Consider the following 18258-nt stretch of genomic DNA (forward strand, 5'->3'; position numbering starts at 1 on the left):
GCACTCGGCTGTGTGGGTCGTAACCCGCGCCTACGCACGGCACTCGGCTGTGTGGGTCGTAACCCGCGCCTACGCACGGCACTCGGCTGTGTGGGTCGTAACCCGCGCCTACGCACGGCACTCGGCTGTGTGGGTCGTAACCCGCGCCTACGCACGGCACTCGGCTGTGTGGGTCGTAACCCGCGCCTACGCACGGCACTCGGCTGTGTGGGTCGTAACCCGCGCCTACGCACGGCACTCGGCTGTGTGGGTCGTAACCCGCGCCTACGCACGGCACTCGGCTGTGTGGGTCGTAACCCGCGCCTACGCACGGCACTCGGCTGTGTGGGTCGTAACCCGCGCCTACGCACGGCACTCGGCTGTGTGGGTCGTAACCCGCGCCTACGCACGGCACTCGGCTGTGTGGGTCGTAACCCGCGCCTACGCACGGCACTCGGCTGTGTGGGTCGTAACCCGCGCCTACGCACGGCACTCGGCTGTGTGGGTCGTAACCCGCGCCTACGCACGGCACTCGGCTGTGTGGGTCGTAACCCGCGCCTACGCACGGCACTCGGCTGTGTGGGTCGTAACCCGCGCCTACGCACGGCACTCGGCTGTGTGGGTCGTAACCCGCGCCTACGCACGGCACTCGGCTGTGTGGGTCGTAACCCGCGCCTACGCACGGCACTCGGCTGTGTGGGTCGTAACCCGCGCCTACGCACGGCACTCGGCTGTGTGGGTCGTAACCCGCGCCTACGCACGGCACTCGGCTGTGTGGGTCGTAACCCGCGCCTACGCACGGCACTCGGCTGTGTGGGTCGTAACCCGCGCCTACGCACGGCACTCGGCTGTGTGGGTCGTAACCCGCGCCTACGCACGGCACTCGGCTGTGTGGGTCGTAACCCGCGCCTACGCACGGCACTCGGCTGTGTGGGTCGTAACCCGCGCCTACGCACGGCACTCGGCTGTGTGGGTCGTAACCCGCGCCTACGCACGGCACTCGGCTGTGTGGGTCGTAACCCGCGCCTACGCACGGCACTCGGCTGTGTGGGTCGTAACCCGCGCCTACGCACGGCACTCGGCTGTGTGGGTCGTAACCCGCGCCTACGCACGGCACTCGGCTGTGTGGGTCGTAACCCGCGCCTACGCACGGCACTCGGCTGTGTGGGTCGTAACCCGCGCCTACGCACGGCACTCGGCTGTGTGGGTCGTAACCCGCGCCTACGCACGGCACTCGGCTGTGTGGGTCGTAACCCGCGCCTACGTACGGCACTCGGCTGTGTGGGTCGTAACCCGCGCCTACGTACGGCACTCGGCTGTGTGGGTCGTAACCCGCGCCTACGTACGGCACTCGGCTGTGTGGGTCGTAACCCGTGCCTACGTACGGCACTCGGCTGTGTGGGTCGTAACCCGTGCCTACGTACGGCACTCGGCTGTGTGGGTCGTAACCCGTGCCTACGTACGGCACTCGGCTGTGTGGGTCGTAACCCGTGCCTACGTACGGCACTCGGCTGTGTGGGTCGTAACCCGTGCCTACGTACGGCACTCGGCTGTGTGGGTCGTAACCCGTGCCTACGTACGGCACTCGGCTGTGTGGGTCGTAACCCGTGCCTACGTACGGCACTCGGCTGTGTGGGTCGTAACCCGTGCCTACGTACGGCACTCGGCTGTGTGGGTCGTAACCCGTGCCTACGTACGGCACTCGGCTGTGTGGGTCGTAACCCGTGCCTACGTACGGCACTCGGCTGTGGGTCGTAACCCGTGCCTACGTACAGCACTCGGCTGTGTGGGTCGTAACCCGTGCCTACGTACAGCACTCGGCTGTGTGGGTCGTAACCCGTGCCTACGTACAGCACTCGGCTGTGTGGGTCGTAACCCGTGCCTACGTACAGCACTCGGCTGTGTGGGTCGTAACCCGTGCCTACGTACAGCACTCGGCTGTGTGGGTCGTAACCCGTGCCTACGTACAGCACTCGGCTGTGTGGGTCGTAACCCGTGCCTACGTACAGCACTCGGCTGTGTGGGTCGTAACCCGTGCCTACGTACAGCACTCGGCTGTGTGGGTCGTAACCCGTGCCTACGTACAGCACTCGGCTGTGTGGGTCGTAACCCGTGCCTACGTACAGCACTCGGCTGTGTGGGTCGTAACCCGTGCCTATGTACAGCACTCGGCTGTGTGGGTCGTAACCCGTGCCTATGTACAGCACTCGGCTGTGTGGGTCGTAACCCGTGCCTATGTACAGCACTCGGCTGTGTGGGTCGTAACCCGTGCCTATGTACAGCACTCGGCTGTGTGGGTCGTAACCCGTGCCTATGTACAGCACTCGGCTGTGTGGGTCGTAACCCGTGCCTATGTACAGCATTCGGCTGTGTGGGTCGTAACCCGTGCCTATGTACAGCATTCGGCTGTGTGGGTCGTAACCCGTGCCTATGTACAGCATTCGGCTGTGTGGGTCGTAACCCGTGCCTATGTACAGCATTCGGCTGTGTGGATCGTAACAAATTACGGATAACGCTGTGAAGAATGGGAAGTCCAGAACACTTCATTGTGCTTACGCAGAACCTGGACATAGACCAAGACGCAGTTTGAACAAAGGGGACACTGCATGGTTTAAAATCAGGAAAAGTGTGTGTCAGGGTTTTATCCTTTCACCATACTTATTCAGTCTGTATGCTGCGCAAATAATTTGATAAGCTAGACTGTATGAAGAATGTGACATCAGGGTTGGAGGAAGACTCATTAACCACCTGCATTATGCAGATGACACAACCTTGCTTGCTGAAAGTGAAGAGGACTTGAAGCACTTACTAATGAAGATCAAAGACCACAGCCTTCAGTATGGATTGCACCTCAACATAAAGAAAACAAAAATCCTCACAACTGGACCAATGAGCAACATCATGATAAACGGAGAAAAGATGGAAGTTGCCAAGGATTTCATTTTACTTGGATCCACAATCAACCCCCACAGAAGCAGGTGTCAAGAAATCAAATGACATACTGAATTGGGCAAATCCGCTGCAAAAGACCTCTTTAAAGTATTAAAAAGCAAAGATGTCACCGTGAGGACTAAGGTACTCCTGACCCAAGCCATGGCGTTTTCGGTTACCTCATATGCATAAGAAAGATGGACAATGAATGAGGAAGACCAAGGAAAAATGGATGCCTTTGAATTAAGGTGCTGGAGAAGAATACTGACTATACCATGGACGCCAGAAGAACGAACAAGTATGTCTTGGAAGATGTACAGCTGGAATGCTCCTTAGAAGCAAGGGTGGCGAGACTTCATCTCATGTACTTTGGACATGTTAACAGGAGGGACCAATCCCTGGAGAAGGACATCATGCTTGGTAAAGCAGACTGTCAGCAAAAAAGAGGACGACACTTGTGATGTAATGGATCACTTTGGTGTGGCCTTTCTAGCCAAGGTCTTGTAACTCCCACCCAAGTGATTAGGCAGGACTGTGCAAGTAAGACTCATAGATAGGGTCGCTATAGGGTTGCTATGAGTTGGAATCGACTCAGCGGCACTGGGTTTGGTTTGGTTTGGGTGCAAATAAGATAACTGTGGCCCACCAAGGGGATTGGGCAATTTTGCCTTAAAGCCAATTTCAGAGCAGAGAGGAGAGCCTACTACCCCCAAGGAAGAACAGTCAGGAGGCAGCACATCCTTTGGACCCCGGGGTCCCTGCAGTTGAAGGCTCTGGGGACCAAGAGACAGCAACCCTGAAGATGGTGAGAAGCAGTAGCAGGAGAGACCTGGCAGCAGGAGACAGCGTGGTGGGCTTCCCAGCCCATGGAGCTAGAAAGCTGAGTGCCTTTAGGCAGAGGCCTAGGGCCAGGGAGAAGGTACGCCTGCGAACAGTGCTGGGAAGAGGCTGTCCTGATGGAAGAACTATACCCTTGAGTGTTTCTGATCCTGAATTGTAACCTGTTACTTCCTTAATAAGTCCCATAACCTTGAGTATGGTCTATGAGTTCTGTGTGGCCACCACAATGAATCACTGAACCCAGCAGGAAAGTAAAGATTGCCATGGAAAGGACAGTTGGTGTCAGAATTGGTAAAGATGGCAGAGAGAGGAGGCGTGTCTAACCCCTGTCTGCACAGGAATCAGACTTGGGCTGTTGATCTTAATTCTCCTTCCCTCTTGTGGGGTGGGAGGTCAAACACCACCCCCAAGCCGTTTTTGCTACCCTCAACGTGATGGAGTGACACAGTGGCTGCAACAATGGGCTCGAATACAGCAACGATTGTGAGGCTGGCACAGGACCAGGCAGTGTTTCATTCTGTTGTACATAGGGTCGCTATGAGTGGGAACCAACCTGATAGCTCCTAACGACAACACGGCTGTTTGCAATCCCAGAATCACAATGAAAAATAAGGAAATAGGGGTTTCAACCGAAATCTGTGTTTTCAGATCCCAACTTCCAATTCAGGTTGTAGGCAGATACATTTCCATGATGCTCCTGAAGTAACGCAACTCATGCAACTGCCCAGCAAGGTAGCTGAGCAGTGAAGATACCTCCAGGCTTTAGTGCCGGAGCTCTTCCCTGCTGCCTGCGAACGTGCTCAAAATGTGACAGGAAAGGAGCTGGAGAAAGACGTATCCCAACGGGCAAAATCTGCCAGTTCAGGTCAGTCCCTATCTGGATGAGCAACTCCTGTTGGGGCAGGAAGTTGATACAGAAAAAGGAATAAAAGTGAAGAATTAGAACACAGGGCTTGCACAGACTGCAGCCTTGAGCTGCCCGCATTGTGACTGCCAGTTTGGAAATCCAGAGCTCAGACAGCTGATGATTTTAGGTGTTTTGCCTCTGGTTAGGCTGCACTGCCACAAGGCACGTGAGCACTGGGCTGCCACCTCACTATGGGGGACGACCAGAGCTGCAGAGGTCAGCATGGCCAGGACTCTCAGCCCACCGCCCACCCCTGTTATTTTTTCCAACAAGTGTAAAACTTTGAGGAAGACCATCATAACGTACTAATTCATGATCTCTTTGTTTCTAAACCATTTTCTTGTCTTACTACAAACACTGACTTTGAAATACCTGGAGTAGAAATGGGCAAAATGAAAAAAAGGAATCAAAGGACCCGAACTGAGTTCTAGATCACCAGTTCTCGCACCTTGAACCGAGTCCTCGTCTACAAAATGGGAGTCATACCGCCCGCCTCAGAGTTACTGTGAATATCAAGCCAGCTGTCAGATGTATTACAGATAAAATGTATTACTGAAACAGCAAAATAGAGCCGTATGAAAGAGCATGGTGTCTGTAAGGTGTGCATAAAAATGATTTAATCTAATAAACACCAGTTTGTTACCCTTGTTGTTAGTATTTAATCGTATCCTCTGCCTCACCCAACCCTGACTTTAAGTCCAGGGGTGAGCAGGATGCATGGGCTGAGTTTCTGCCCTAGAAGGGATCCCTTTCTGATGCCTGCAGGCCTGTCAGGGTTCCCAGTGTCAAACCTCTCTGAGCAATTCAACCCTTAGGAACATTCAACAACTTCTGCCCTGGCTTTTAATCAAAACATGGTACAAAACCCTCACTATATATTTACAGTTTCCTAAAAAGGGAGTATCTTTCCGATAATTTTTAAAAGAAAGTTGAACAGATTTTCGGCAGTTAAAGTGGTTTATCCACGGTAAAGCCCTGAAGAGCTACCATCTACACCTACAGAAATTACAGTGGCCGCACGGAGTTTTTCTGGAAGCATCCATAAAAACTGGCCGGAGCGATTGCCTCTGTGAAGGGGGAATAAGGACCTGTATACCCTTTTGTGTGTGACATTGTTCCCATGGTTATTATTTTTTCAGTAAAAAATATAAACCTCTGAAATGTCTATCTTCACATAATGCTTCAGGCCATTTGGCTCCCAATCAAAGATAACCATCCTCAAGCAGTTCTGTGAATCTGAGAATCACAGGAAAAGACGAAATCAATACACGGAGTCCTGGGCCTGTGAACGTTAATGCTGACCTTGGCCCCGGCAGTCTGGTGTGTGCTCCCAGCAGGCAGTACCTCTGCTTCTCTCTCCAGCCCTCAACCCACTGCTCTCCAGCCTTCACCCTGCTCTCCAGCCCTCACCCCACTGCTCTCCAGCCCTCACCCTGCTGCCAAGCCCCCACCCTACTCTCTCCAGCCCTTACCCCACTCTCTCCAGCCTTCACTCTACTCTCCAGCCTTCACCCCACTCTCCAGCCCTCACCCCACTGCTTAGCCTTCACCCCGCCGCACTGAAGCTGTCAGCAGATGCCGTCTCTCCCACCAGAGCAAGAGCCCTGGGAGGACTCGGTCGGCCTCAGTTATCCCCGCAGGGTCTTCCCAGGTTTAGCAAAACAGACACTCTAACGTTTTCTGAATAAACAGAACGATGAAGAATATAAATGAATAAAGCTAATAACCTGAGTTTTTTTTCTTCCTCCCTGTGATGTATGACATAGCCTTGTCCACATCACCAAAGCAAAAACAACCTTGCAGTTAGAGTAGATCCCACTCTTAGGCCCCTAGGGCTCTGGACAGACATCCTGTTTTAAAGAAAGGTGAGCAGGATGTATACATTTTTGCCTTAAACGACAGCAGAAAAAGTAAAGAAATATAATTTTTTGTGATATACCTACCTATAACCTTGGGCTTCCACATGTTTAAGCCGGTTACTTTTCAGCAGTTTGTTACCCAGAAAGGTGGCCTGAGCTTTGAGTTTTTTGCTCCTGCACCATACAATCACCATTTGGATTTCTTCAGAAAGCTGTCTAAAAGTCTCAGCCTCTCGGAATCTTTGCACAAATCTTTTGACACAGGAAGTTCCTGTTACTTTCTGAGGAGAACGTTTAGTTGCCTTTATTTTGGACTGAGAACATTTAAACTCATAGTTGGTCTCCTGAAATGTGGAAAGATGAGACAAACAATACTGAATGTTACTGACCTGTAAATATATGACAACCAGGAAAAGCTGTCAAACTAACCAACAAGAGAAAAGACGATCAAAATTTGAAAATAATCAGTCTTTTAAAAAAGACAGAAAATTTTTTTTTTTTGCTCACTAAGCTTTCTTTTTGTCTTAAAAGACTTAGTTTTTAAATTTTTATTCCACGGCTCCTAACACAAGTTTTGTGGTTTTGGTTTTTTTTTTTTTTTTTTCTTCCCTCTGTACTACGACAGGTCCCATCTGTAGATGAATTCAGTTTTACACAGGGGACTTAACATTCTAATGCTCATTTCTATTTAACATATGTACCAGAATAAAGCTCCACATGATTAAATATTGGCCAACACTTGTCGGGGATGGGCAGATCATCAACGGGGCCCTTCTCTATACCACCAGACGACCACAGCTTGTTTTCACTTCTACATCCTAAGCAACCCTCCTCAGTGATGGGTCACAAATGTTATTCAAAATGCTTCAGGACAGGAAGGTGTAAGGCCTTACAGGGCACCTAGCAGAGAAGGCCCTCAGGAAAGGACTGTCCAATGCATGTTACATATGCTTAACCAGGCAACATTTCCACTTTACCCATCTTCTTTGTTTCTTCAACCCTATCTTTCTACATCATCAAGTTTGGATTTTACCAACTTCTACTATTTCTTTATGAAAATATGCCACGTTCTATGTGTGTTTCCATCCCTCATTCATAGCCTACCTTCTTCCAAATTTCTCACCTTAAAAAAACTAGATATAAAAGTGGAGGCCTATCAAGTTAATATTTGGTGATGGGGAAGAGAAGTTTGGCCTAAAAGAAGGTGAGCACATTAATGCTAATTACTAAAAACGTGGTCACGACTGGTCATGAATAGAGGGACCTGACCCACCAGTTTCAAAACCAGCTCACCCAGGAGCAGACAGATGGGCTACAGAAGTTTCAAGGGTCATGACGGACCATAGTTCTCCCTGAGACAAAGAGTTAAGAAAACTATTCTGGGGACTGGTGTACAGAACAGAGACTATGAAACCAGACTGCCTACATTCAGATCCCAGCTCTGTTGCTTATTTGCTATGTGGCCTGGGCAAGTTTCTTGATCTTTCTATGCCTCACTTTACTCATCTGAAATATGGAAACAATGATAACAGTGCCTGCCTCACAGGAGTTTTGCGAGAATTATACACATCAACACACAGAAAGCGTTCAGAACAATGCCTGGCATAGAGTAAGTAGCATCAGCTATTATTATTATTCCTCCATCTGGAACTCATAATTGAACAGAATATGCTAGAATGAGTCCTTATAAAGGCTCCAGAAAGTACTCTGACTTATTAAAAATGATTAAGAATTCTTATATAGAATGGAAGAAATAACCCATGAAGGAAACCAGAAGAAAAAGATTTTGAGACAACAGAGGGTTATACAAGCCAAGTAGTTGTCAGGTCAAAGAGGGTGGTACTGATACACTTACCTGTTGCTAGGTCCTGGACAAACAGAAATTACAGACGCTAACGAGAGAAATCATGTGAAAGCTTGAAGCCCAACAGGAAGAAAGGAATAGAAGTCTCGTGACAATAAGGGTGATGACAAGGGTGATATCTAATACCAAGTAAGTGCTTACCGTACTCCAGACTCTGTGTTGAACACTTTACATGCATTTAAAACTGGCACAACCCTATAAAGTATATACCATTACTAGGAAATAGAGCTATGGAGAACCCTAGAAACTTACGTTAACAGTTGCAAAAGGACAAATACATGAGACCACTATTATAAGAACTCAAGAAAATGTTTAAATGCAGAAGAAAACATTCTTTGATGATTACGAGGGTGGGGAGGGAGAGAGAGGGGTATTCACTAACTAGATTGTAGACATGAATCATTTCAGGTGAATGGCAGGACAACACCCAATACCGGGGAAGTCAGCACAACTGGACTAAACCAAAAGCTAAGAAGTTACCTGAACACAACCAAACACTTGGAAGAGCAGAGTAGATGAGGCTGGGGTCTGGGAACCATGGCTTCAGGGGACATCTAGGTCAATCGCAAAGTTTATTAAGAAAATGTTCTGCATCCCACTTTGGTGAGTGGTGTCTGGGGTCTTAAAAGCTAGCAAGCGACCATCTAAGGTAAATCAACTGGTCCTGACCCACCTGGAGCAAAGCAGAATTATGAACACCAAAGACACAAGGAAAATATTAGCCCAAGAGACAAAAGGGCCACATAAACCAGAGACTCCATCAGCCTGAGACCACAAGAACTAGATGGCGCCCAGCTACCACCAATGACCACCCTGACAGGGAACACAACAGAGAGTGCCTGACAGAGCAGGAGAAAAGTAGGATGCAGAACTCAAATTCACATAAAAAGACCAGACGTAATGGTCTGAGACTGGAGGAACCCCAGAAGACATGGCCCCTGGATGCTCTGTTAGCCCAGAACTAAAACCATTCTTGACTATAACACATAAAATAATACTTGTGAAGAGTCTGATTCTTAGTTCAAGCAGATACAGGAGACTAAATGGGTGGCTCCTGTCTGAGGCAGGATGGGAAGGCAGAAAGGGATAGGAGCTGCTTGAATGAACACAAGAAACCCAGGGTAGAATGGGGGAGTGTGCTCTCACATTAGAGGGATTGCAACTAGTGACACATAACAATATGTCTATAAATTTTTGTATGAGAAATTAACTTGAGCTGTAAACTTTCACCTAAAACACACACACACACAAAAGTACATCAGGTCACACAGCTAGTACATGCCGAAGCCAGGACCCACCCCCACTGCTGCCTGACTGCAAAGCCCATACTCTGAAACCGCAGTGCGACCAACGCTTGTGACGGATCCCTAGGGTCACCTTAGAATCCTAGCGACACTCTGACTACAACGCTTCTGAGGGCATTCTAGTAACTGGATTAACTGGAGCCATTAAAATCCCATAGAAGCGCATCTGTTCACTCGGAAGCATGCACTGAGGACCAAGAAGGCACTGAGCTTAGAGCTCGGGATAAAAAGAGCAGCTCAAATCCCTACCACCGGTGAGTGACCGCCAGGATCTAAACTAAGAAGCTGTATTAAAATCAGCCAGACAAACCTGAGTGGCTCTGTGTTGCAGCCGTTTGCAGAAAGCCCTCACATCAAATTCTGACGACTCTTCTGTAAATGGAAAAGATCCCAGATAAAAAACTTAGGCGTTCTATTTTCTAATCTACAACAAACTCTTAAGTACATGAGAACATTTCTTGCCAAATAACTATAAAATAAAGAGAATTAAGCAAGCAAAGAACTATGAAGCAACAACAGAAACAAACAACTTTAAATTCTCAAGCTTAGAAAACAGGTATTATCATACTTTGCCAAAGATAATCAATGTGGGTTAAAATTAAGGGAGATGCTGAACTTCTCTCCATGAAATGCACAACTATATTAGAATTTCAACAGCTTTTATCAGAGTATGTGCTAGATCAAAGCAAATTACCTCTGCAGGCTTTCTTACTCCTTACTGGCTGGCCAAGATCCACGTTATTCTCTATATCGGTCTTCATTTGTTTAGCTTTTTTGGTAATTCTAAGTAAGGCTTCTTCACTTGACATCTGTGGTTGCTCTTTTGTTAAAAACAGTCTATTCAGCAACTTAGTTACCCCTTTAGTTGCAAAAGCTGTAGACATTTTTTTCTTAAAGATCTCAAAATAGGGCTGTCCGAGAAATGCGGCAATATCAGAGGGAAAGGTGAAATCTTTAAAGTAAGGCATTGGTTGAATCCTGGAGACCTCTTGGAGCAATCCAAACAATGGTTCATATAAAGAAATCAGCCTTTTTAAAACACCTTTATAGAGAACCCTAGAGAAAGAGACAAGAGTTCATGAATTAGCCAGTAGTTACAATTTACAAATTGCATAATAACCACAACAGATTCAAAGCTGAAAATAAATGTCTTCCAAGCTCCTCCACTGTAGGTAAGAAACGCTATAGTACAAATCTGCAAACAGCCTGATTCGTTCAGCCCAAACAGAAAAATCCAAGTACAAAAGGTTGCTCAAAACTATTTTAAAGTATGACCCAGAGAGACGGCTCAGAGGATGCACGTCAAAACCTTACGTGTTATCTCTGAGTGGAGAGGGATTTTCGGCAAATTTGAGGTTCTTCATACTATTCTGTACTGTTTGAACTTCTTTACTAAGCATGCATTATTATTATAATCAGCAAAAATTAAAGCTATTTTCATTACAGAAAAGAAAATAATAAATGTTGGACATTTTAAAATAATAGGGTCAGGTCACATTGTTAACTCTGATTAAAAACAAGCAGAATAAAAGGAAGCTGACTGGAGACAGTACTTGAGACACCCAGATTAAGTGAGACATGAAAGCAAGGTTTTCAACCTCCAAAGAGAGAACAAATTTTCTCTTATTTTTGTTTTCCCAGTTTTCTTACATTTAAATCAGGGCTTATCATCCTAATTGTTTTAAATGGCCCCAAACAGATATCCTTACAAATCAAGGCAGATTCTGAATCCAGTTATCCATCAAATTGGTTTCACGGTACGTACTGAGGCACGCAAGAGAAGGCCTGTTTAGTCTTCAAGTATTACCAGAGTTCTTTACATCAAGTAAGCATATGTCAAGAAGCAGTGCTGTTTCAGGTGGAAGAGAAGATGCTAGAGCACGTAGAGAAAGTCCAAAATTGTATTTCTCATTGCCATTAAAAATTAGAAACCTCGTGGGTGAAAGAATCAAGTGACACAGCCAGCCCCAGAACACCATAAATGTCTAGTTGCTTTATGATCACAGCTACTACGTTTTAGTATTGCAGATCCCAAATCTAGAAGCCCTGATGGCACAGTGGTTAAGACCTCAGCTGCTCATCGAAAGGTCAGCAGTTCATAGCCGCTCCTTGGAAACCCTATGGGGCAGGCAGTTCTACTCTGTCCTGTAGGGTCACTGAGAGTCAGAGCTGACCCGACAGCACCAACCACAATTTTAGGAATACGTTTGTTTAGCTGTTTAGTGCTGGGTTGATTTCAGATTCAAAGCCCAGTCCTTTGGCATAACCCCAAATAAACTCTGATCAGATGAAGAAAGGGAGCCGCTGTCCCTTGAGGATCCCACATAAAAACTACGAATGGCAAGCCTAGACGGAGGCAGAGAGGTGAAAAGGAACAAAGGATTTCAGGGCATGTACGTACCACAACCGGCTCACCAGCCCAACCATCACAAGGTTTAAAATGATGAATTCTCGCAAACCAAGGTGTTTCACGGTCAAGCTGCAGAATCAAGTCAAGGTTAGAAAACAAAACCAAAATAATTTGAGTTTTCTAAGTTATGTTTATGAAAGAATAGATGTGAAGTAAAAGAATTTTCTTGAAGGTATTAAAGCCTTAAAACACGTTGTACTTAAGGGACCGAGACTTAAAAAGTAATACATGCTCTACCAGAGGCCCCATTATTACATTCCACGTCTAAGGTTTTGTTTCTAAGATTAGGCATTATAGCTATTAACGCTCGTAGGGTACTACATGCTAGATAGAAACAGGCAGGCTCTGGCAATGGCCTGGTCAGGAATTCCTGGGAAAAGGAGGCCAAGAAGCAACATTTTAGAATTCCCCACAGGTGATAACTCCCACAGAGTCCTAGCTTTTAAAAAGAAGTATTAATAAATATATCCAAACAATTCCCTGTTGGAAGAAGATCTTGACATTGCTTCAAGGATACAGAAATGTCTTGCAACAACAGTCTAGCAGGCGGAGTAACAACTTGCAGGCTCCCAAAACCTTCAGCAACACCAATTCCACCACGGGTTCACTGGGAATCACACATTCTCTGGTAGTTACAGGCTGCTTTTCACTTGACAAAAATAGGAAAGTATTATTATTTTCATCTTTAAATATAAAGCATTTATATAAACCAACCCCGCCCCCCGCCCCCCGCGCCGTCGAGTGCATTCCAACTCAAATGCAGACTTGCTTTAAACTCAGACAGGGTCAATATGAGGTAGCTGTGCTCAGAACAACCCACTGACACTTCATTACAACTTACTGTGGCCCAGAATTCAATGTCCCTCCAGTCTCTCCCACAGGCCAGAGGAAGGGTATTTATTACCAAAAGCACCAAGTGGCCTTTATTAAAACAGGAGTTGTCCGGCAGACGTGTAATTGGTTATATTCCAAAACCAAGGCAGAGAAAGTCCAAAGGGAGATCACGACCAAGACATCAAGTTTCCAGGCCACCACCTCACAAGGCAACTGGATCACTTACCTGGAAGAAAACAACTCAGAAAGGTCTTGAATCGAACCCTCCAAATTCATGGATTTCAAGCGTTTTATACATTGTTCAACCTGAAAGAGGGAGAACAGCTCAAGTTCCTGTGTACAGAAGGCAGACAGGGCCACTAATGTGACCCAGGAGCCAAAGAGACACAGATTTTCAAAGTATGAAAACAAACTGAATGGCCTAGAATACCTTTTTTTTCCAAGAGTAAAGAAATCTAAAGCTCTGATCTGGAGGGCCTAATTTTGTCTTAAGCTCCAAATATTTCACGAAGCCACTTTACACCACATCTCGTTACACACCCGATTACTATTCTACTGATCAGATTATATAACCCGGTATAAACCAGCCACAGTTTCATCCTTTTTTATGGCTTTAGGGTTCTGATTACACTCAGCTGTTTCTTAACGTCCAACATTTTGTCTTTTGCTCAAACTACCGTATCTCTGAACTGAGGAGCAAAGGCACTATAACTTACTTCTTTACTGCCTGTAACGAAAAGAATTTTTTTCACACTAGAAACAAGACTGGCCAAGAATTGATTGGAACATATTTTCTTGCTAACAAAGAATCATTTTGTGACATGCTATCAGGAAAAAAAAAAAAGTTCACATGCAACTATGGGCTGAAGACATATAAATCACAAATAACACTGAGATTTCCCAAAATGACCCGAGAGCAAATGGCAGTGTTGGTATCAAATACAGGGCCTCCTCCTCACCTGCTTGAGGGCCAGATGGGGCTTGTGGCGGCCCATCCTGTTGTGATTGCTGTAAACGACTGCACACAACACATCTGTTTCTGCATCTAGGGCTTGGCTCTTCAGCAACCGTGTGATGAGGCTGCACTCTTTAATGACAGCTGCCACGCAGAGGCCTAAAGCGGAGATTTTAGTAGGACTCAGTATATGTTTCTACGTCAAGTATAGTGTATAAAAAGTGCACAGAAAGAGGCATCTTGCCTTCTTATTTGTTTAAAGGATGAGAACAAATGAATATAATGAGTCTTAATCGTAAGAACGTAATTATTCTAAGTAGGTGAGAGAAAAAATGGTGACAGATAATAAAAAGTCCAGAAAATCATGAACACCTGGTAAACAAGAACTTATTTCTTTATCTTGTCATGATTTGAATGATCTTTGATATGAATGGAAACCCTTGTGGCATAGTGCTTAAGAGCTACGGCTGCTAACCAAAAGGTTGGCAGTTCGAATCCGCCAGGCGCTCCTTGGAAACCCTATGAAGCAGTTTGCTCTGTCCTGTAGGGTTGCTGTGAGTCGAAATCAACTTGACGGCAGTGGGTTTGGTTTTGGGTTTTTTGATATGAATACTTTGCAGTCAGGCATTCAGTGTACAACCATATAGCAAGTACCTTGAACACGTGACTCATGTTGTAAACATCTCTAAATTCCCCATTTTGCTATGCACATAAGCAAGACAGAATAAGCTCATACTCTTAAAAATCAACACTAATTATCTGGGTACTACTTTAAGATACCTAAGAATATATTCAAAAGAGAAACCACCATAGTGACTGAAAACGATTATTTGCTCAATGCCTGATTCCATCAGTGAAGTTCATGTGTTCACTACAGCTCCAGGGGTAGCAGTAGCACCCGAGGCAGAAGTCACAAAATGGCAGGTTTCTACAGACGACGTGGAGAACGCTCTTACATTCCCAATCTTCTGAAGCTAAGACGTACTGCCTTAGGGATGGGGTACTTGCTGTTGTTGCTAGGTACCATGGAGTTGATTCTGGCTCACATGGACCCCATGAGGCAGAGTGGAACTGCTCCATAGGGTTCTGTAGGCTGTAATGTGTGTGTGTGCGTGCGCGCGCGCGCGCGCGGGACCTTTAGATGAAAGTTTACAGAGCAAATAAGTTTTGTCATTAAACAATTAACACACATTGTTTTGTGACACTGGTTGTCAACCCCACAACATGTCAACACTCTCCCCTTCTCAGCCTGGGGTTCCCCTTTACCAGCTTTCCTGTCCCCTCTTGCCTTCTCATCCTTGCTTCTGGGCTGATGTGCCCATTTAGTCTCATACACATTGTTGAAATACGTGTATTATTGTTTATGTTGTTGTTATTCTGGCTGTACTTCTTCCAAGACAGATTTGGTCTTTTGGCAGTCCGTCGTATATTCAATATTCTTCGCCAACACCACAATTCCAAGGCTTCAATTCCTCTTAGGTCTTCCCTCCTTATTCATCGTCCAGCTTTCGCATGCATATGAGGCTAATGAACATGCCATGGGCTGAGTCAGGCACACCTTAGTCTTCAAGGTGACATCTTTGCTTTTCAACACTTTAAAGAGGTCCTTTGCAGCAGATTTGCCCAATGCAATATGTCTTTTGATTTCTTGACTGCTGCTTCTATGGGTGTTGTGCATTTAAGTAAAACAAAATCCTTAACAACTTCAATCTTTTCTCCATTTATCATGATGTTGCTGACTGGTCCAGTTGTGAGGATTGAAGGTTGTGGTCTTTGGTCTTCATCAGTAAGTAACATCAAGTCCTCTTCACTTTCAGCAAGCAAGGTTGTGACATCAGCATAACGTAGGTTGTTAATGAGTCTTCCTCCACAGTACGACAAACTGACAGACACACAGGGGGTTTATTTTACAGGCCTGTTTAATCTTTGGCTGAAGGATGAACCTCAGGAGTGACTATAGTACTGAGTTAAAAGGGTGTCTGGGACGAAGCTCTTGGGGTTTCTCCAGTCTCTGTCAGACCAGTAAATCTGGTCTTTTTTGTGAATTTGATTTTTTGCTCTACCTTTTTCTCCTACTCTGTCCGGGACCCTCTGCTGTGATCCCAATCAGAGCAGTCAATAGTGGTAGCCAAGCACCATCTAGTTCTTCTGGTCTTGGGGTTGTGTAGGCTGTGGTTCATGAGGTCCATTAGTCCTTTAGACTAACCTTTCCCTTGTGTCTTTGATTTACTTCATTCTCCCTGGCTCCAGACAGGTTGAGACCAGTGGAGTATCTTGGATGGCCACTCGCAAGCATTTAAGACCCCAGGCGCTACTCACCCAAGTAGGATGTAGAACATTTTCTTTATAAACTATGTTATGCTGGTTGAGCCAGATGTTCCCCAAGACCATGGTCCCCACAGCCCTCAGCCCAATAACTCTGTCCCTCAGGGAGTTTGGATGTGTCTATTAAGCTTCCCTGACCTTGCCTTGGTCAAGTTGTGCTGACATCCCTAATATTGTGTACAGTCTTACCCTTCACCAAAGTTACCACTTATGTGTTGTCTACTTAAGTGATTTTCCCTCCCCCGCCCCCCCAACCATCAAAGATTGTTTCTATGTGTAGGTCTTTTCATGAGCTTTTATAACAAGAAGCAGATTGCCAGGCCTTTTCTCTTGCAGAGCAGCTGGTGTGTTCCAACCATGAACTCTGGACTAGCAGCCAGCCACCCAGACCTTAACCTTTGCACCACTAGCGCTCCTTGGAGGTAGTTGTTGGGCTGAAATTCCTCACGCCCAGTACAAATCTTGATAAGCAATTTCCGAAGAGAGGAAGAGGGCAGATGAGCCTGTAAACTGGTATCATTGATTGGAGGGCAAGTGGCAAGACACGAGGTTTAGGTCGGTTCCAAGTACTAAGTATTAATAACAAGTTATTATTTCAGTGTTTACATACCACGTCAGGAAACCCTGGTGGCTTAGTGGTTAAGTGCTACGGCTGCTAACCGAGAGGCCGGCAGTTCCAATCCGCCAGGCGCTCCTTGGAAACTCTGTGGGGCAGTTCTGCTCTGTCCTATAGGGTCGCTATGAGCCGGAATCCACTCGAGGGCACTGGGTTTGGTTGGGGTAAAGCACGTCAGGAGTGTTCCGAATGCTTTCCGTGCAATATTAACTCTCTTCTCAGCAGCCCTACAACATAGGCACTATTTTTATCCCCATTTGAAAACGGGCAAACGAAGACAGTTTAAGGAAGTCCCCCACGCTCCAGCAAACGAGAAAAGCCAGGATTCGAACCCAGACCACCTGGCTATGGCGCCGAGCTACTAACTACCGGGTGTTCACAGCAATAGCAACACGCGCCAGTGACCACGTCGGTTTACGGGGACGCCGCCCAACGACCGGCGACCGCTGGGGGGGACGAGCCCACCCTGGAGACCAGGAACTGCAGGGCCGCAGAGCCCGCAACCGAAGTCCATGGGACGGGTGGCTCCGCCAGGGGCGCGGGGGCGGCAGTGGGGAGCCCGCGGGGGAGCAGCGGCCCCCGGTGACCCCTCCCCCGCCCAGCGGCCTCCGGGGCGCGGGGCCGGGCCGCGACCCCTCCCCGCTCCGGCCGCGACCCCTCCCCGCTCCGGCCCCGACCCCTCCCCGCTCCGGCCCGGCCCTCCGCTAGCCCCACGGCTCAGCGAAGGACCGACCGACTAGGACCGAGCCCGTAGGGCCGCCCCGCAGACTGCAGTCCGGTCCCAGCATGCCGCGGGCGCAGGAAGTCCCGCCCCCGGCCACGTGCACCGCCCGACGGCCGCCGCCGCCGGAAACGTCTGTCTGTCCTGCTGCCGCCGCTCCCTGGCCGGCGCATCTCACTCCTCACTCACCAAGGGCCGCGCCGGGCTCCCGGACTGTCACTGTGCTGCGGCTTCCCGCTTTGGGGATCTTCACGCGGTTCCACGGCTCCAGCCCCGGCCGCATCGCCGCCATCTTGAGGGGCGGGGGAGGGACCGCGAACGGCGGAAGTGGGCGAGACCAAGTTAAGCCAGGAAGGAGGGGAGAGGGGACGAAACCTTCCGAGAGGGAGAGAGGGGACGTCACCTCCCGGGAAGGAGGGGAGAGGGGACGTCACCTCCGGGGAAGGAGGGCAGAGGGGACGTCACCTCCGGGGAAGGAGGAGAGAGGTGACGAAACCTTCCGAGAGGGAGAGAGGGGACGTCACCTCCCGGGAAGGAGGGGGGAGGGGAGAGGGGACGCCACCTCCCGGGAAGGAAGGGAGAGGGGACGCCACCTCGGGAAGGAGGAGAGAGGGGACGAATCCTTCCGAGAGGGAGAGAGGGGACGCCACCTCCCGGGAAGGAGGGGGGAGGGGAGAGGGGACGCCACCTCCCGGGAAGGAAGGGAGAGGGGA

General features: G+C 48.1%; 1 protein-coding gene across 4 annotated transcripts in view; it reads right to left on the reverse strand.

Moving 5' to 3' along the window:
- NEPRO (nucleolus and neural progenitor protein) overlaps positions 1-17995 on the reverse strand; it is a 29102-nt gene extending 11107 nt beyond the window's left edge. The window contains exons 1-8 of one of the 4 annotated variants that reach the window (XM_064279753.1): positions 17735-17904; positions 13888-14042; positions 13155-13234; positions 12612-12743; positions 12086-12163; positions 10379-10740; positions 9995-10056; positions 6601-6860 (exon numbers count right to left, since the gene is read on the reverse strand). In XM_064279753.1, coding sequence (XP_064135823.1) covers positions 6601-6860; positions 9995-10056; positions 10379-10740; positions 12086-12163; positions 12612-12743; positions 13155-13234; positions 13888-14042; positions 17735-17837 — 1232 coding nt within the window. In that variant the 5' untranslated portion in view covers positions 17838-17904. Of the gene's footprint in view, positions 1-6600; positions 6861-9994; positions 10057-10378; positions 10741-12085; positions 12164-12611; positions 12744-13154; positions 13235-13887; positions 14043-16818; positions 17373-17734 lie in introns of those variants that run through there. The other 3 variants (XM_010592952.3, XM_064279787.1, XM_064279799.1) reach the window with 3 other exon arrangements.
- Between the last annotated feature and the right edge of the window lie 263 nt (positions 17996-18258).

This window comes from Loxodonta africana, chromosome 1 (genome assembly GCF_030014295.1).
Source record: "Loxodonta africana isolate mLoxAfr1 chromosome 1, mLoxAfr1.hap2, whole genome shotgun sequence".
Lineage (NCBI taxonomy): Eukaryota > Metazoa > Chordata > Mammalia > Proboscidea > Elephantidae > Loxodonta > Loxodonta africana.